We start from the raw sequence: 21519 nt of genomic DNA on the forward strand, positions 1-21519 counted from the left end.
AATGTAGTGCAGCAATGCTGTTCCTGAATGCCTGTACTGGCTCAAAATAATGCAAGGTTCATAATGAATTCCCCAGTTGCAAATAAAAACACAATGAAAGACTTTTGGGAATCATAGGAAAAATACTACGACTAAATTATTGAATAGCTTCAAGCACTGCCATATTTTGCGGTTGTTTGTGTGGCTATTGAGCATTGATAGAAGGGGGAGTGTGGAGAAAAAACAATATGGTCTACTGAGTTCCAGCCTCAACCCACCAAAGAACCTGAATACCTAATTTCTTTGTCGAAATTGTACAGTAGATGTGTGGTTCACTGAGCATTCTTCTTACCATATGTGGTGAGCAGACCAATCCCATAGTAGCTTTAGCTTGAAGAGGCTTATGTTGGAACTGACTAGTCTGTGGTTGGTATTCAAGGGAGAAAGCGATGCTAATCATCTGAGCTGAGGAGAACAAGGCTTGAGAGAGACAGCGACAGACAGAGAGAGAAAGCTGTCTCTGCCGTTGCCAGTGGCATTTTTTTGTAGTCTAAATGAAATCCAGCAATAGGATAAGGATCTCTGTTTGTAGTGTGCCTGCCTGCCTCTGCATACAAGGGACACCAATTTCCTCTGCCACTACCTGTCTCATAAGCCTGACAGTGAAATTAATATAACATGAATATTTAGAAAAACAACTATATTATCTCCAGCAATGATATATTTGGAGCTGGATATTACATTTGCTCCCATTTGGACTAGGATAGCATTTATTGAATTTCGACAAAGCCTGCTAAAAGTGTGGGTTAGTATGTTCCCTGCATTGGTAATATCCAGCAATTGGACTTATAAAGGTGACCTAATTATAATGAAATTTAAGAAAGAATCACCATCTCAGCACTTGTGCTAAGAGAAATAAAACTGCATTGGCAATGATGGTGTTGTAATTGCAACCTCACTGCAATATATGTCTTCAAAAGATGACTAAAACCTTATACAGATACTGTCAACAACTGGTGCTTTAGGAGTACATGAATAAATGTCTACTTTTGGACTACAGTGCTACCGTTCTTCTCAATCATCAATATATGCTTCAGTTCATTCAGAACAAAACACACATGGTACCAATAGATTTAAATATGAGCTGCTCCGAAAATGATGTCAGGCTTGTGCAATTTCTCCCAGTAAAACCTCAAAGGTCTATACAATGTGCAGGCACAGAAACGCACACATGCCAAAACTATGTTGAATCTGCAGATTAGCAGAGAAACAGCTTGAATATCAGTAGTAAAAGTGAATTATCTCCCTCTGCTTTGCCCGGTGGTCTTAATGAAGATGAAACTCAATTTGAACTGGCCTCCCAGATCAAAATTTTAATTAAGTTTTACTATTCCTCAGCTTCTCTGGATCTTGATTTTCCGAGGGTTGTAAAAAACGGGTGATGTATTGGAATATGTATCCCTACTCTCCACTGCACCCCCAGGGTGAACATGTCCCTAACCAAACCACCAGTCCCCAACCGGTTTCCAAGCTGCCGCAGACGGACAGAATACCACATTAGTATTCAGAAGACATCAGATCTGTGGGCCAAACATTCACTGGACAAAGCTCGACAAGCACCCACACACACAAATGCTATTTACATATGAGGATCGGGTGACACGCTTGAATTATCACGTCACAGAACTCAGGGACATTTACCCCATGGGATTGGTTAAAAAAAATATTTTTTTATCATGCCTGCGAGAAATGACAGCATGTTATTCTCATTATATGCTACATATTCTGGTGCGCTGCTTTATTACTGTTTGCAATTGCTAATGCATAGCAGGTACTGCAGCGAGACAAAGCTAATTATTAGGAGGCGAGCGATAACACTGACACTAAAGCAGGAGTTGGCTGCTGCAAAGTGCTGTGAGTTTTTAAACTATATACCCATCTCATTTTCTTACTGTTTGTTTGAGGTGTTGACACGTCCCATTAGTCTGTCCATCTCTGCTTCTCATCCCCCCATATCCCAATCCTATTCCTCCATCGCGTCTTCCAGCCCCACTGATTCCAAATGATATGCTGATAGAAAGCTAGCGTAGTGTGACGTGTCAGCATATTTACAGATAAAGCCTTGGTGCTGCGTTTTAATAAATGGCTTAATGGTCCAGAGCACTTGAGACCAAGCACACAACAACAACGAGGATGAAATACAATTTAGCCATAACTTTGTATTTCCCTCTCACAAGTTACATTATCGGCAAGGTCATTTGAAAATTTAGTGGAAAGAGGAAGAGCTAGCTAAAAGAAAGTGGGCCATTAATAGTGGTGAGGATATGCATTGTCGACTGAATTGCTACCAAAAGCCATATTCGCAGCATAGAAGAACTCAAAACATCACACAGATTGAAAGTGTAGCATTACAAATCCAATTGAGTCAGCAGAACAACCATATTTGCATAGCAGGACAACACTTTCTCAAATCCATAGCTCTGAATCAACACATCCCAGGCTCAACAATCAGTCACTTTCACAAACTTCATACACAGAGGAAAAACGTATTGATTATTAAGGCGTTCGGTACATTATGACACAGTTGTACATTGCAATGTTTTTCAAACAGAGTTGAGCCTGAGCTCCCGAACTGTCATTCATTCACACCTCAAACATATACATTTAAATTGAAAAGCAATGGGGTGTATGATATTCACAAATGAGTGACTAAGAGTTTTGTCGTAAGAAGTAGGAAACCCCCGTTTCAATGTATATAGTCCGACCAAATGAAAGGTAATAGGCAATATCAAAGATGGGTCATAACCAGTCCCCATGGCAGCCGGCTGATTGTGTATGTTTAAGGTGCATTGGTAGAAAAAGGTAGTACAAATTAGATGACTTACCGACTTGAGATGAGTCACCTGTAGAAAAAGAAGACAGACAAGAAAAGATGGGTCAGTTCAAAGTTAAGAAAAATTATATATTAGCACAGAGAGAAACAGTAGTCAGACTCCAATTAGCATGAGATGCATGTGCTTGTTATAAAACAAGTATTTTTTAAATGCCCAAAGGGGACCTATCAAGTAATAGCTTACTTCTTGATATTCACTTTCCACTTTGCCCTACTCTGTAACATATTTTGAATAAATGATTAAACCAAGACTGTGTTGTTGGGCTCCTTAAAATATGTTCTCCACTGAACTGAACTGAATTGACAGTAATGGCTGACTTATAAAACACCCGATTAACCAATTAAGCAAGTTTTCTTTGAAACAGAAACAAACACAAAACAGTCAAAAGGAATGACCATTTAAAACAAGATACCTCTTTTAAAACCTAGCATTCAGCAAGTCACAAACATAAAAGGGCAAATAGTAACTTTTTTTTGGGGGGCAATATTAATTATCTCATCACATCCCGAGAGGATGACATGGCACATGTATGATACAGTTATTCAGAGTCACATATGGAGTGTTAGACTTCATTATAAGTGAATAACTAGAGGTAGGGAGGGGTAGCAAGTTGTAGGAAAATCAAAAGGACCACCCAATACCTTGCCCCACTGCTTAATAAAAAAGGGACACAGCACAGCTCAAAATGTTGTTGGGTTCCTTCCAATGCTCATTAGATGATTCAAAAATGAGAAGAGAAAACGTTTTAATAAATATGCATAATTTTTCTATCTGAAATATTGATCCATGCTGTCAGGTGAAATTCATAATTAAAGATTGGAGCTGCCATATAAATTGGAAGGTGTTATGGATTGAAGCAAGAATATAGTAGATGTAAAGATCAATTTGAAGATGAGGGCTCATCCAATTACCGGTGAGAAGCAAAAAACATTCTCATTGAAGTTTTGCTCACAGTAGAATTTCTGAACGCATATGCCTTCTAACAAGATCCGTTTAACTTTATACTAGTTACACAATTATTTATTTTTGCGTGCTTCTCTGTCCTAAAATAGCATTGTTAGTGAGGTGTGATAAGACAGCAATTAGTAAGGTTACTGGTTGTTTGAAGACAGCTGAACAGTATTTTCTTCTTTAGGTGCCATTTACACCACTGAGCTGCTGGTCTGAGTTCCTGTACAATATATTATTGCCAGCCATGAACAAAGACATCCTTACTAGCGCCATGGATACCATTCGATGTCGGAGTTAAAAAAAAAGTAGCTTCTTCAATCCCAACACATGGAGCAGAGCAGGAACCCCCGCCAGAGCAGATGGAGTACAGGGCGCTTTGCCTTGCAGTGCAGGCCTTGTTCTTCATCTACAGTCCAAGCGCAAGAGCTGAGACAGAGCCTATTTGTCCACTGTGGCAGATGAAGGCAACAGCGGAAAACATGCCAGAGGATTGAACACAATCAATAGGCCTAGGACTCCCAGGCCTTGTTTGTTAATATCCTGGATTTTTGACATGGGTATCTCCGGTTCCACGTTACCCTCTGCTTGCTTCCACACCAACAAGCATGCCCTAAACACATGGGGGTATGGCCAATGACCAGTACAAGGAGGAAGTGATTGAGTGCGTGTGGCCAAGACAGCAAATGAAAAGATAGTTGGTCAACAATAGCTCATCTATCATGCCTCTATGCGTGTCCCAAGCCATGGTGAGCACCCCAGAAGAGAAATAAAGATGTACAGAATGGCACACGTGCTCCCATGTAACATCGTCTTTTGGCAGCTGTGTACAAATATAAAGTTATGGCAGCCACACCATCTTTACAGTGTGGACACCAAGCTGGGCTGACCATGTTTTAGATGATATATCATTCTGGAGCTATAAAGTCGCTAGTGACCCCTATAGTCTAGTAAATAACCCCAGATGGTTGGCAACAACAGTTAGGTGCTCAGTATTTCATCAGGGAAACAGATTGAGGCCGAGGCTGGTGAGCTGCAGCGACAGTACCCACGAGTTATTCAGTTTTGCTGACTTTTGCAAGCCAAGTCTCATTATCCACTCTGCTGACATTCTGTAGGATACCACTCACTCACTAACCAAACAATGCATGGGATTTTTCATGACCAGAGTGCCACAAAAAACAACTGGAACGCGGTCTCACAGCAGAGGAGCAGCGACCTCTATCTGCTGTCGATTCACTTTCCATCTCTTGCCACACTGTCCACACCTCCCTTTCTCTATCTCTCTCTTTCAGCATCACTTGGCTGTCAAACTTTCTTGCCAATAAGTGTAGAGGGGGGAGTTTGGAGGGAACATGACACCCATGAATGAGTGAGACACAGGGCGCCAGCCAGTGTGCGTACACATGCAAAGGAAAGTAAAATAAAATGACATATTAAGGACAACTGCGCTAGTCCACAGTTCAAGTTTACTGAAAAGAAAAGGGAGACCATATGGAAGCATATGGAGGTTTTGTGTTTATCTCTTAGTTGTGTGCATTTTTCCTGAAAGCTAAAAATGTTACTGTAAAATTACAGTTAAACTTTCTATATTATTATTGATGTAATATAAATATAGAAAAGAAAAAATATAGAAAAACATCACTATTGCAATGACTTTTCTTAGCTAATTAGCTTACTGTTTTTTGTATGAGACCAAAGACGAATCTCCACACCGTGGACAATAAAGATTTAACTAACTAACTAACTACCTTTCATGTTTTATTTTTACCTTTCATGATATTTTATGGGCATTTTTATGCTTTATTTGATAGTGCAGAGAGACAGAGGTGAAATGGGGCAGAGAGGGGAGTGAGTGACATGCAGAGAACGGCCGCAGGTGGGAATCGAACCCGGGTCTGCTGCTGGGCCCGGCCCGGGAGGGGGACGCCTTACCAACTGAGCTAAAGGCGCCCCCATCTACCTTTCATGTTTAAATTAACGCAAGCTTACAGGTCCCTTAAAGTTCACACCCACACTGTTTAGGGCATGCCATATCCAGTTTATACATTTGTTGGTTTAAGATAGCAGATTAATTTGCTAGAAAAAGAATACATTAGATAATCTCATCAAATGCTGATAGAGGCTACAACAGTCAGCAAAGTCTCACCATTTACAGTAAAAGCAAAGCTGTGACAGAGGGCTAATGAGGACTCTGTTCCATTACAATGTCCCAGAAAACCATGTCTACAGCCAGTACAACCAATACCAGAGTCCTAGAACGGATCCATCTAAAGTTAATCCAACCATTATCGGTATTGGCCCTGCTTTACAGGTTTACTGCACAACATACTGTATTCACTTATGAGGATGATTAAGAGCTAATCTACCAATTCACAGCTGAGTATATATGATGCGTTACATCAAGAATGGGAAAACTTGGGGGCGCTCCGGTGGCGTAGTGGATAGAGCGCGTACCATATTGGCTCCGGCCTTCGTTGCAGTGGTCGTGGGTTCAAATCCGGCCCGTGGACCTTTACTGCAGGTCATCCCCCCTCTCTCTCTGTCTCCCCATTTCAACTCTGTACTATCTAATAAAGCTTGAAAATGCCAAAAAATAATCTTAAAAAAAAAAAAGAATGGGAAAACTTAAATCGGACTAAGTTTAATAAGTATGTATATTTCAATGTAAATACATAATATGGAACATTTTCCAAACGTATGCATGAATGAGAAGGGATATTTAAGATAGTTGGGCATCTTTATGCTTTATTGATAGGGCAGAGAGGGGAGTGACATGCAGAGAATGACCGCGGGCGGGAATCGAACCAGGATCTGCTGCTGGGCCCGGCCCGGCCCGGGGGGGGACGCCCTGTCAACTGAGCTAAGGGCGCCCCCTGGGGCGGCTACTTCTATGTGGCTTTCTCCTTGGTTTGCATCTAACTTGCACCCACAAACTAACATTATGTATACTTTTAGAGCTGATTCTTCTGAATAACACACATTATAGGGGAAGACAGAGACAGTCACATTTGGTGTGAGGCATCATCAAGAAAGGATTAGGAGTCAATGAACTCCATAGTGAAATAGTTCAAGTAATTCATGCTGAGTTGGAGAATATGACTAACACTTAATCTCAACAACATGTCTGTTATCTACAGACAACAAACAGCAGCTAAAACTGCTTCTGTTGGGATCTCCTGCGATCCATATAAAATCTATAGCTACTCAAATTTTCAGAAAAAATGTGAGAAGCCAATTGCTGTAACGACTTTGTGCTTAAAGCCTCTGGCATTCTGCCATGACTACGATCATATTACTGGAGGATTTCACCTAATAAACTAAATTGAGATAAGCAGTAGGCTACTCACACCACTGTGCTCTTCGAGTTGTGCCGGAATTAAATAGCCTTACATTCCCTGCTAGAGGTTCCCCATAGACAATAGCCACCTGCGCACGGTTAACATAATTGTAATGGCTCTCTGGTATCCTTAAGAGGCTTTATTATGACCAGCAAAATAAAAAGCTATTTTATATATTATATGGTAATCAGATGACCAAAGCTCTGGATAAAACACAGACATGTAGGATTAGGCTTGATGTGAATGGGATGAAATAGACATACTGTACCTTAGGGTAGTCTTAATAAACATTTCCCAGTGAGTTTGGGAGTTGTAATCCCATTTAAAATCAATTGTTGTTGTTTTTGTGTTCGTTTTTGGAGAAATAATATTAGAGATGGACTCTTCTATAGAGATGGGGATACAAAGCATATTATGCATGAAATGATGTTCACATGAAAACAACAGTATTCAATGTAGGTTTTACAGTGTCTTGTCTATCCTTGATGTATCATGGCAAGTTGACAAGGACAGAAAGATAGTGACATTAGGAGTGCAACATTTATGTGTTCATGGGTTCAGTCTTAGCCTGGGTCACATTAAAAGAACAACATTATATTTGTCCAACTTTTTGTTTCAAATTATTAAAATACAACACATCCTCATGAGAATAAATTATTTAAAAGTAAGTAAAGAGTACATTTGCTGTTCCCTGCGTTTTACTGACTTGTCGATTATCTGCTGTCAGCTTTCCAGCTAAACTGTACAACCCTAGTGGGTACTAGAGAAAATCTCATATGGATTACTAATACGCAATAGTTACTTAGGCTTTACAAAGTTCGACATGAGGTAAAATGTTCATCCAGCCAAGTCCTAAGAACATGAAGTTCCTAAGCCAAAGCATTTGAAGTGGGGCTTTGAAAACGGTAACAGGGCAAAGAGATCAGCATGTTACGTTCAGTGCCTCTGTTTAATTTTCCCTGAAGATGCCCCTCACAAGTAATCATCCACTGCATGACCTTTTAGTAGCATGTTTTTCTTAAACCTTATTTTTCAATCAATCTACACGTGTTTTCATTATACTAATAATGAGTATATATATATATATATATATATATATATATTTATATTTATATATATATATATGTATATATATATATATATATATATATATATATATATATATATATATATATATATATATATATATATATATATATATATATATATATATATATATATATACATATATATATGTGTGTGTTTTAAAATACATCAAAATCAATATGATTTACAGCTAAAAAGTCAAGTTCAAATTGTTCAAAATGTTGATATTACTGCGACTACTGTAAAATCAAACTATTACTACTGCCACGGGCAACATTTGTCAGAGGAGGAGGGAATTGCCTTCCTCTTGGCTAATGAGTTTGATTTGGAAACAAGAACATCCCATCCTTTAACCTACAATGCAATGCCTTACAACAGGGGAAAACACCCCCACTTGTATGACTGAAAATAAAGCATTATACATTCCTTAATGTTAGTTCCTATCCTGCCTCTTTTCACTGCCTTGACGTTTCTATTCAACAATCTCTCACTACTTATTTTACCATCCTCTCTCAGTTTTTCAAGTTATTTCTTAAGTCTAGGGATATGCATGTGTCTGCAGTGAGAGTCTGCAACACCCACATTTATCTTGACAGGGGCAAAACACTCTTAAGGATAAATGCCAAGGAAAGGTAAGGCACTGCTGTAGAAGTGAAATTACTGTAAAATGATTTATGTCCATTACAGGAGAGGGTCAGCTCAGTAAAAGGTTACCTGCACTGAAAAAAGTCATTACCAAGCAACCTAAATACCCCTGATGAAGAGTCAGTGTTTATAAAGGCTTGACCAGTCTAGGACAAGCATGCCACATACTCAGTGTGGATCCATTTTGACTGCTTGGGTAATACATTGGAATCCAAACCAACTAAAAACAAACATCCTGACAAATAACCAAGAGAAGGAGGTTCAGTCAAAACCACAACATATGGGCAAAATAACACCACCATTTTAGCCTCAACACTCCACTACAACTTTTCAAATAAATAACAGAAGAAGTAAAATAACAAAATGTATAAAATACATCCCTGAATTATACTACCTCAGAGAGGGAGGGAAGATTTTACTTCAAAAATTAACCATGTGCTTTCATCCTCGTGGCAATCCAGCTAGTATCTGCCATGTGAATATGTATCAGATCTCTGATCACATAAGGATGGGTTATGCCACTAGTTGTATTGGCCCAGACATCTAGCAAACCACATAAGGCACTTTGAAGCAAGGGCCTCTGGTTCAATGCTGAAACCAGTTTCAATGGCAACCAAGTCTACCAGGAATTCATCTGTAGACACAAGACTGTGATAATGCACTGGTCATGGATAACTTGCTTTTTTCTATTGGCAGGGTGATTAAAATAGCTCACTCTGTTAAGCCTCAGTTTCAGCCCAAGGATTTACAAACTCTGGACCGCATATGCATAAAAAAGCAATTGGGACAACTGCACTTAAGCTGCCATCAAGTCCATGAGCTGAAGGTAGTGTGCCAAGTTGAGGTGGGATTCAAACTAAAATAACAAGTGGCAAGCACTAAATTCCTATGTCCTTTCCGATTATTGAAGTCACCATAGTGTCACCTGAGATTGCTTGAGCTATCGCTAAGGTGCAACTCCGAGACCTGAATGTGATTAAAGACCAACGGATCGCAGTGCCAGCACTGCTTGATAATGACTTAATTTCAGTGTAGGTCAGTGGAGATGATGATGATGAACATATTTTAAATTGGACAGCTTCTTTAATTGTTCTTATGTAAGGTTCATGTGTCCGGTGTACTCTTGTTAATGTGTGCATTTAGCCTTTGTACATAAAGCAGTTATGTAATTTTGACATGTGTTATAATCTTGCAGCTCATTTTCACAATGTAATATTTTATCTACCTTTGAGATGACAGGATGTATAAGTATTTAGTAAGAATCGTGAATTAAATATTAAGGAACAAAGCTTTTGACAAAATGATTTCATTTAGAGAATTACTTGTTTAAACAAAGTGTGAATTTGCACATTCTCTATAATACAGTGTACTAAAAAGTGTTTTGTATTTTGTTTAAGTGCAGTCATTTCAAATGGCACACCACACCATCATGTTCTCTATACCTTTGACCTTGAAGGTTCTCGCCTCTGATATGACATGGTACCTCTTAGTTGTTGGGTAGTATTTGAAGCCAGTGTGTGACGAATGAAACGCACACACACGCACACACACACACACACACACACACACACACACACACACACACACACACACACACACACAAACACACACACAAACACTTTTCCTTGTGTGTCTGCATATCTCTTTTTCAGGACCCCAGTCCTTGCTCTAATCCTCTGGACTCAATGCTGAGGCTGCAGCCTGGTAATTCACCAAATCCCCTTCTGCTACCCCCTGTCCATACCTCTCCTCTGGTGTCAAGTGCTCCTTGACAGTACACAAACAAACCAACACACACCTGCATACAAACATACGTATAAACACGGCAAACACACATTAAAGCCACATGCTGTATGTGTGCTGTTCAAAACCTATACCAAATACCTCAAAACTAATTTTATTTTCACTATTTACTTAGCCTGAGGTAAAATAAGGACTTTTTTTTCAAGGTTTTCAGTTGATGAAGCGTTTACAGCATGCAGAGCTGAGGTTTGCTTTCCGCCTCTTTTTTATAATGAGCTCCTCTTCATGTCTTTATTCTCAAAACTGTCACTGGAAAGAAATCTTCATTTAATTGCTGATTTCATAAAATGCTTTTCCCCCCCTTGCAAAACAGCAAAGTACTCCCGGGTTTGCCATCACACAGCCCCCACAAGAACAATATGTAATTTCAGCATGCAATTGGAAATGTCTGAGTGTGTCAGTCAAGAAAAAAATGTGGACACTTAACACTAGATGATGAAATCATGTTTTTCTTAGCCATTTCTTTTTGTCATCCGGACTTAAAAAATGTCAGTCTCACCCTGTAAGATATTGTTTTCTTCCAAGAAGGCATTTATATCACGATACAAAAAGAAAAATTTTATTTGAGAAGGGAATTTATTGTTGCTTCAAAAACCAAACAGTTGTAAGCGGATATATTTACTCAATGATTACTGGAGGCAAAGCATAGTGCATATAACACACATCAAACTTGTGAACTATTACATGTTGTAGCATAATTGTCTTTAAAGATGCCCCAATGCACTTTTTTCAGTTCAGTTTTTGTTGCTGGTGATATTATGTGTAAGGTTACAAAGGTTTAAAGGTGGGGTAAGCGTGTTTGGCCATATTTGTTTATGTTGTTTGTTTACTAACAGTGTGATATTCCCATGAAAATGATTGTATTTGACTGTGCATGTGATATTATTTGTTTTTCTTTGGACTACCTGTATCAATGGTCAAACTTTACAGCCAATGAGAAGATGGTCAGTTTAATAAAGTGACCAATCAAAGGAGGGAGACATAAGTGACAGTCCCGGATCCAAAGTCTCAAACGTCAACTCCAGCGTGGACTGACATAGACGGGAGCTTGAGTGAGAATAAATCAATGCATTGGTTTTGCAGATATTGCGAGTAGCATTGTTAGAGTAGCAAGATTGTAGCACCTCCAAACCGTTGAGCTTTTGGCTCGACACAAGCTGTGTTAGCTCCATGCATTAGCTTGTTTTGGAAAAATCTACAGCGTGATACGATAGCGTAATATGCCTCTTACACATATAACTGAAGTGAAAAGATCGGGCCTATCACAATACCCAATCTATCTTTTTAATCAGAATTGGGGCTGATTCCCGATATCAATACCAGATCGTTGCATCCCTAATTGTCATGCCTCAAAATGTTTCCACATTGCCTTTCCAATGGTTTCATTGTATAAGATGGTTATTATCTGTATGATTAACATATATAATCATTTGTTCAGTTGGAAATGCCCCACATTTTTCCTGCTCATTTGAAACTAGGGGGAAGCTACCTGATTGGGGAATGGAATGCATTTTACACGTGTGCCACTAACTACTTGAAATGTCCAGCCAATTACAGTCACGGCTGAATGAAAGAAAAAATATAAAAGCAAAGGGAAGGGTATAAAGAGGATGTATATAAAGGGAACAATATCAAACTTTAAGCTGTGTGACTTGCATAAGGGTAAAATAGTGACATGAAGGGCCCTTTGAAGGCTCTCCTAAGTCCAACAAAGCAGCAACATTTCAGTATGCTTATTGCTTTGTCAGGGGCTAAGAAGGATATTTGGTAAGCACTGGCATGGCCCACTATCAAGGCCGCTACTCTGTTCCTTTATGATAAGTGTGCTTGTTCTGTTAGATGTGATTGGATTAATGAGGTAATGTTCTACCCGAGTTAATGGTCTGTGGTTACTGTTGCCAAGCCCTGCTGCTTGATTAAATTATTCACTTATTAGTATTAGTTGATTAATCTACCAATTAATTAGCTGGTTCAAAGTGATTGTAACTGAGACTTTGTGTAACAGCTGACTTAGGGCCTGCTCACACCTACAAGTCTGAGCCAAGGTTCATGTTTTTGTTACATTGCATGGAGTTGATCCAATTAGGTTTGGTTTCACATTGCATGTATTTAAGCACACTAAATAACCTATGTCCTGCCGTCATCACGTATGTAGGTTGTGTCTCCCTATACTTGAAATTGATTGTTTTGTCATTTGTATGGCCGTTCATCTGACGTTGCCATGTCAAGTCAGTGGGTAGCCTTCATAAGTCTGAATAAATGGATTCATTGTGTTGCCACTAGTTAAATATTCATAATATTTGTATGGCATTACTACCAGCACCAACTTTAGTGCAATACTGGAGACTAGTTCAAATGTGCCAAACGTAAATCCTTGTTGTATTATCCTCTCTTTCATCCTCACTGAAAAACCTTGAAAGTTCCTGTATTTTATGAGTTCATTCCGATTGACTTTTCATTACATCATCGGACCAGATTTCTATTAAAACATTGGAAAATGTTTCCTCTTCGCGACTGGCCAGTACTTCCTGTAATTGGTCTGAGTCTCAACCATCAAAAAAATATGTTCACACTGGACATGAACCAACCATGGTTCAGTTTGATCCGGACTGACCTTTTCGTCAGACCAAGGTTTAGCTGTTTGATCTCGACCACACCAACAATTTTGATTTGGATCCAACGAAAAGTCTAAATGCCCGGACCAAATTAGGTAGATGTGGAAGAACGCTAAGAAACGTTTGAGGTGGTATTTGATGGTCACTAAGATATACCCTCAACATGCCTACAGAAGTTGGCATACTATTACAAGTATAGCACAAGTTACAATAATTTATGCTCAAAAAGTTGCTGCCAACCCAAACTGATTTGTTGTAGATAAAATGTAATCAATAAAAATAGAAAACATTAAATTGTAGTCCTTCAACTCCCTTATCCATACCTGATGGGGTATTAATGTATAAAGGCAACTGACTATAAATGAAAGTTATTCAACAATGTTTTAGGATACATATTAAAGCTATTTGTCTAACTGAGACAAATACGAATTGTTACTGAGTTTATATAAGTGCAGGTGATAAACTTATCTGGTTGGATAAATATATAAATATTTTCCTCCTATGCACATATTGGTTATGATTGGCAGCATTACCACTTCAGAAACAGTTTTAACCTGGTGCATGGCAAAGCCTTCCAATATAGGTTTTTTTTTTCAAATATTTTTTATTTTCGCAACAACTGTTCTTTGAAATACATGCACCTGTTTCCTTGCAGAGTTTGAGTGATTTTTTTCTCTCATAGAAAACCAATGTGATCTCATTTGAGTCATGAGTCATTACAGGTGCATCTGTTTACACAACACCTGTTTGAGCTTCCCTGAGTTCAGTAATGTAGTACTGAGTGAGCCACTCCGCCACACAGCTGATTTTTTCTAAATAACTTATCTTCCCTAGGACTCTTATTAAACGTACATATTGTTGGTTAGTAATTCCCTTTGTGCTTTGCACACATTAATGTTAGGGTTAGGATATAGAGGTTAGAGTTTCAAATGGTATTTTATTTCAATGGAATAAGCCATTACAAAGGTGCAAGCCCTTTATTTCATGCCCATCTTACATCAAGACTTCATCATTTCAAAGTCCATGTCCATAATTATTTATGGTATTCCAGCATCCAGTTTTGGTTAGAAAAGCTGGTAATAACAAGTAATCTGTTAGTTAATCTGTAATTAAACTGGATATCCGAGCAGACAGCCAGACCGGAATACACACGTGGAGATGCAGAGATATCTCAGAATGAATGATTGATGTACAAAAAAAAACTGAATGAGCACTGTCTGTTCAGTGTTTTACTCAAACTTTCCTCAGGAGGGCATTGTTGTAAAAAGCCTCACACGGAGGCCCTTTGAGAATGGCACAGGGGGAAACATGCATAGCTACCTGTGGAAGTTGGCCTGTTTGATGTGTCTGCATGAACTGCCAATGGGAGCAATTTTTTCTCTTGCTGAGAAAATTGTTCATGTTTTAATCTGGCCCTATAACTTGTGTGATGTCAGCTGAGAAAGCGTCTGTAGGGGTAGCCCTACCTCTCCGCTGACATTTGGAGGAGCAAGTCATTAGTTATGCACTTGATCAGAGCCGCCATAACAGACGCCCTTCCTTCCTCCCTCCTCCCACACGTCTACCTGCTTTGTGGATTTCAGTTTCAAACAAGGGCTCTAATGTTATTCTATGTGCCTCATTGCCTCTGCTTGTATGCTCTGGCGAGCACAAAACCACCCACTGCACTGTGAATTCTCAAAATTAGCAAATGAAAGCAAAATTTAGGGAAAGCATTGCGCCCGGTGTAAAATGTTTAATTCAGACAGGCTATGACAACCTTTAACCAGCTTTCCTTTACAATTGCAAGAACATGAATGTATGTAATCGCTTAGGGAAATATGCTGTGGAGTAATTGTTGCCATTTCATTCAAAAGCCCAATAGTACAGGTAAAATGGTGTCACTTAAGTATTTCAACTACTGATTAGTACATGTACTTATAAATTGACAAAAGCATTAAAATGTAAGAATATACTCAAACCAGATGAATTGTTAACACTTCTTTTTTAATGAACCCGTGAATTACAGGTAATATTGGGAACTTTACTGTGTGGCTTATTTGACAGTGCATAGTTAATGCACTGAAAGCACTCTAGACAGTTGACACTGGCTTCTTACCTCAACCAGAGGGAATTACTCTGGTTCACCAAGCCTCTGTTAAATGTTATTACCTTTCACTGCATACATTAGTTGCTCAATTAAGCCAATTTAGAGATAAGATAGGTAGCGTTGACCATTCCCACAAAAACAGTCATGTGGAGGGTAATGTGCTTGTAAGTAATTTCTCAAATGTGTTGGGAGGAATTGAAATCTGTGCAACTTCAGCTGCAAATGTGTTATGACCTTTTAAAATGCAGTGCTAACTTTCTTCCTACTTGGAAAACATTGCCATCGAGTTTTGATGTTTCAGTTTGGGGTTTCAGACTACATTTGAATATAACATAAAAAAATGTTGTGCATATTTTGATAAAATGCTGTAAATAGTCACATTACATCATTCTATTTCTGCGTTACGTAGGATTAAAACTAAAAGCATTTGAATTAGTGTTAATGCTAATATTAACTTTTCATTCATTAAAGTTTGTGTTCCTTTGATAATCATGTATCACAAAGCACCAATGAGCCTTTCAACAGTTGGAATTGTTATATCCTTGTTAAGCTATTGTTTTAATTAGTATTTAACAGTCAGTAAATTAATATCATTAATTGTGTTCTACTCTATTTCAATTACTATATTTAAATGTATATTCACAAAGTTGAGTTAAATAGAATTTAAATGGAAAAACAAATAATTTATAAGATAGTAAGACAGCTCCCAACTTTGGTTGAATTAAAGACATGTATAGCCATTAAGTTTACATCCACTGTACTGTAACTCATGAATATTAATATCCCCACCTTTAGTATATCAAGTTATTAAAATGGCATTTGGCAACAGGGGATTATAGGAGGAGAACAGGGAGGAAGGGTTTTGAAGAGTGTGAATATCTGCTCATTAGCCGTATGGCTGAAACACTCTCGGGAGAAGGACAGAGCAAATTCACAGTATGGTACATGATAAGATATGTGGGGAATCAGCAGCAGCATGAGAACTATATTCATATATCCAGTAATGGCACCTAATGTGTGTGGTTAGAACAGCTTAGCATGTCCTGTAACCTAGTAGTTTCATCTTTAGTATGTTATCACTGTGGGTCATTACATTACATATACTTTGATGGTACATCAGTCAATGATGTTCAGGCAAACATGGCATGTTAACAGTGTCTTATTTAGAGGGAAAGGGATGCTCTAATGCAGCCACTGTTCTTTCACTCTCATTGTGTGTTATTATTATTTTTTAAATGGGCTTTCTGCAGCAGTAATGTTTCAGCAATCCTAACAAGTATTTATACGTTTGGGATTAAGTAGTTGCATCACTGTATCCCATGTGTTTGTGTGTGATGAATACAGTTTGATTACTAAAAAGAAATGTAAGCATAGATATTTCCCTTATTTTGCTGATACATTGACTCCTCTTCTAGCTTCGCCATTAAGCCAGACTACCAATTATGTTAAAGAACATATTTGCTTTCCCTATGATTTAAGAACACTCAAAGGGAAAGCACATTAGGCTTGATTAACATTTTTTATTCATAATTATTTTTGATTTATTTTTAGGATAGAGGCTTTATTGCTATGTATATGGTACATGTACAGGTACATACTATGTGAAGAATCTAAAATACAAGATTGCATATATATTATCAAGCTGTCCGAAGTACATTTTATGTTTGCAAAGGGCTCAAAGTCTAACACCACTCTAAATGTAATTAAAATATAGATGTATCCGCTGTGTTTGACAAATATAGTGTATATGTTTAGGTTAATAGAACATAACCATTAAATATAGGGACATATAAAGGCAGGACTGAAACACTCCCAAGACAACTTGGAGGAGACATTTCTATGCATTGCTTTGACTCAGTTGGCCCTGCCTCTGTTCTCTGCCATTCTACATCCCCACATATCTTAATAATGTTCTTCCAAATCCCCTTATTCAATTATGGCAGCCTCTAATACATGTGTCAACATGTTTCATTAGTCCGTCTTCCTCTACCACCAAAGAGATTATCTCTCCCTTCTTTCTTTTATTTACTAAATGCAGAAATATAATTTTCCCCAGGACATAGGGAGAGAAACTGTGAAAGAGTGATTATTTTTGTTCATTACATTTCAATCTAGTCAGCCAGCCAGAGCCCGTCTTTCTTTCTTTTTTTTCCTGAAAAGACTATTAAATATGCGGGCAAAAATGTACTTATTCAGCTTTCAATTTTGCTGCGGTCTACATTTAAATGCTTAGGGAACTTAAGAGGGAGAGCGCTACTAGAGAGTGGTGTTAACTCTTAGCTCTCTCAACTCTTCGTCTGCAATGCTTTTATCATGGAGCAAGTATTCATGAGCTTTATGCAATCGAACAATGCTAAGACTGTAGAAATTAGATATGAAGCGAGGCTTCTTCATCTCAATAAGTGTGTATGAGTATGTGTGTCATAGAAGGATGTGATTAATTCTATGAGTGTGCTAAGCCTTTGATGTTCCTTGTGGTAATTGTTGGGAGTTCCTGGTCCCTCAAGGGGTTTTACTGCAGTTGCTGTATTGTTGAAGTGAGTAGAAGAGTATTGAAGTTATGTGTAGGCATGGAGTAGGTTAGACGTTACAGTACAGTTTTACCCTGCGACTACTATTGTTGAGAGATAGAAGTGGTGAAAAGCAATGGCTCACTCACTGGTCATTGTAATTCTACTGCTGTCAAGCTCATCTCCTGATGGGCCTCATCTCTCCATTCCCTCTCCTCAGCTGTCCCCTCTATATTTCCACATATCCCTGTCTTCATCAGTTTCCCCTCACTGCCTGATTGGGTCTCTCTGGGGAGAAGACGAGAACTGAGAACGGGCGATGGCGAGAAACACCCAGAGATAACAAAAAAGCCTAAGATAACATTAATAAGATGGAAACTGACAGATATGGACGGAAGGATGCAATGCCAACAGAGAAAAAAGGAAGATAGGATTTGTATTTCTCTCACATTTAAAGACTTTGTAATCATAGGCCCTCCGGCTATGCTTGTAAAAGCAAAATGCCTTTGGTCAACTGAAACCTAGCACAAAATATGTTATATTCGATATGCTACTCATCTTTATTGTCCTCCCTCAACCCACTTCTATAGAGTTCTACCAGCGCTCACTTTCTTATCTGACCTGTAATTAAACCAGTGCTATATCCTATTATTCTCTCTTTCACTCTTACACTTTTGCTCTCATATTTCCGTTCTTCCATGTCTGCCATTATCTATAATTTATTTAACTGCTCATTTGAACACCCTTACTCACCTCTCACACTTCCATTCTTCTCTCCAAGTAATCTATTGGCTGAGCTTACGTATGCTCCATCCCTCCTCCTCCAATATCCTTCCTACCTCTCCTTCTTGCCCCTAGTGACCTTAATTACAACATGTTAAAACCTGACCTGGATCCAATTTCCAGCCAGCGGCCACAAAGCTCCAAGATTAATGCCCCATGGGCAAAATTCAATTAAGCTCCCTTCTAAATAAGGACAACAAATGTTTGCTTTTTGCTTTTTTTAAATAGATAGAATAATAGGGTCACACATTTGAACCTTGAAAAAAATTGATTGGGTTAAAGGTTCCCACAATTAAATAAGAGCGGACAGAGGGCAACAGCTCTCTAGAATTAATTAATTAATTAATTAATGCATTAATTCACTCCACTGCACATACTAGGCCCACATTGTGTTCAAGGCTTTAACAGCCTCTATCCATCAATGGGTCAATAGTTATTGATATATTTTGGTTCCTTGGTAACTGATTTAATCACTGCCTGAATGTTTCCACCTTTATTAGAAATTCATGGACACTAGTTTTAGTTGGATGAAAATCGAAAAATATCTTAATATATTTAAAGAATTTCTCCCAAAATGTTTCACACACAGTATCTATAAAATGAAATGCTTCATCAGTTCAGTAACAGCACCTGTATTATAACACAGCGTAAGTTATTGCCCCAGTACGCACCCGCTAAATATGAATATTGAATGACCCCAACGCTGAGATATGTATCAGAAAGGCAGGACATGAACACTGGCAACAAACATGTATTGAATGCCAAGTTAAACTTAGAGTTAACTTTTTTTTCTTCTTCAGAATCACAGGATTACATAACAAATTGTAAATAGGAATTGTTGTCTTGTTGTGTGTTATAGGACTGCTGACGTGCAAAAGTATTGTGTTTTGGTTTAAAATTATTTTAAATCCTGTAGTTTAAATATGTCATTTAGTAGATTCGGTCCAAGCTGATACAACCTTTGTTACATTATCCTTGATGTCCAGTAGCTCTGAGTCTCAGGTGTGGGTTGCGCAAAGCCGGAAGATTTATCCACACACAGTATTCAATTGAATGGTAGATAATGCCTTTCTCTTCCATGGATTTACTCCTGAACCCAGGGTCAGTGAAGGAGGAGTAGTGGCAGGAGTCCAACCACTGTCAGAAATACTCCACAGCCCTTTATTTCATTCAGGCACTAGTTTCTACACATTTGATGTTATTCCTTTTTCCATTTTTAGTAGGGCCAGGGCATCCTTCTAAATATTGTTTAATTTGCACATGCTAATATGTCTTTGGATACAAAAATATCACCTTAGTTTAGTATGCATTTAACTAACGACTTGGGGGTGAAATGATTGTTATTGGTGCACCATTGCTTCATCATTCGGTCCTGTATGCTACAATTGTGATTTGTGGTCACTCCAGTTCAAACAAACATACCACTTACTCATTTGTCAATAGTAGTAGTTTCCAACAAAACTTGAAAAATATATATGTTTTTGTTCTGAAGGAAGCTTAAGTTATGTGATCATAGTCATGTTTGATATCATGATGCCAAACTTCTTATTTGTTCTAGGCTTGGGAGTGTCCTGATGTAACCTGTTATGTCATCATCTTACTTCCACTAAGTTATTTCTAAGATTTTAATTCCCACATAGTACACACACACAAACACACACACACACACACAACATTAGGTTGCGATAATAAGTACACAACCCCTAGGCCTTTCAAGCAATTTGGGTGACATTTTGAAGCTTGTGAGATTGTACCGAGTTATGCATATTTACTGGCAAAAATGAAATTACCTTGAGTAAAATATAAATTAGCATGACAAATGTATGTAAGTTTTGGATACAACGAAGATATCAATGGTGACTGTAAAATTATTGTTTTTTGTGTGTGGTAACAGACAGTGCTTAAATAAAAGGACAAATAATTGATTCACCAAATTCACCCGGCTAAATCTTGGGGAACTTAAATTAGTTGTCAGTAATTTGGGGCTCACTAGATTTTGCCCTAGCTTTTCAAATTGATACATTTCATTAGTATCTGTATTACAAATGTGACATCAATTAAATCCTAAGATGTAAACATTTCCCAATGTTCAATTCTTTCGATATGCTTGTGCAAGGCTCATTCTTTGTTACAATTCTATGTTTGTATCAGCTATTTTATTTTTGATGGCATTGCACTTGGAAACCATTGTATTTCCTACCAGTGTAACAGAGTCCCCTTCCAATAGAATTGTCTTTTTCTGTAAACGTTGAAATAAAAACTAAGGTAAAATAAAAACTTGATACTGTGATTCAACTGAGGCACATTTAGATTTTTTTATTTTTTTATTTATTGGGCAAGGTATTGTGTATGTCTAAAAGTCTGAAAAGGGAGAGTTATCATAAGGGAATCTGTTATTTGTGTGTATGCAAATGTGTGAACATCAGTGTGTGTCCATTGCCAAGTAAAGTGGGAGTTCGCTGTGTGTATGATGTGTCCTGTCAGTTTCTCTAAGTGAGGCTGCCAATAATGAGGCGTGACTAGCCTGGTAAACACAATTCAAGCCTACGATCAATCCCAGAGAGGAGGGCTGAGGGAGTGGAACTGTTACACACCTTGCACTCTGTCATTTGCTTCACCCAAGAGACCAACTGAAGGTCACGCAGGGTACCCACAGTCCAGCCTTGTCAATCAGCATTAGTGTCATGATTGTGATTATGCCATTAACAGGGCTTAATTCAATTCATCGTTGACCTTAAATATGGAATCTGATATTTTGTGATAGTAGGTGATGTTTCAGTGTTAATTATACATTATTGACTTCCTTTTTGTATTATGAAGTTGTTT

The 21519-nt window shown here is 38.2% G+C and overlaps 1 protein-coding gene across 1 annotated transcript in view; it reads right to left on the bottom strand.

Annotated features, from left to right (window-relative positions):
• Window positions 1-21519, bottom strand: part of nrxn2b (neurexin 2b) — a 580176-nt gene that overhangs the window by 449869 nt on the left and 108788 nt on the right. The window contains exon 3 of the mRNA XM_080051970.1: window positions 2865-2882. Coding sequence (XP_079908096.1) covers window positions 2865-2882 — 18 coding nt within the window. The remainder of the gene's footprint in view (window positions 1-2864; window positions 2883-21519) is intronic.

Source organism: Ammodytes marinus, assembly GCF_949987685.1.
Source record: "Ammodytes marinus genome assembly, chromosome: 23".
Lineage (NCBI taxonomy): Eukaryota > Metazoa > Chordata > Actinopteri > Uranoscopiformes > Ammodytidae > Ammodytes > Ammodytes marinus.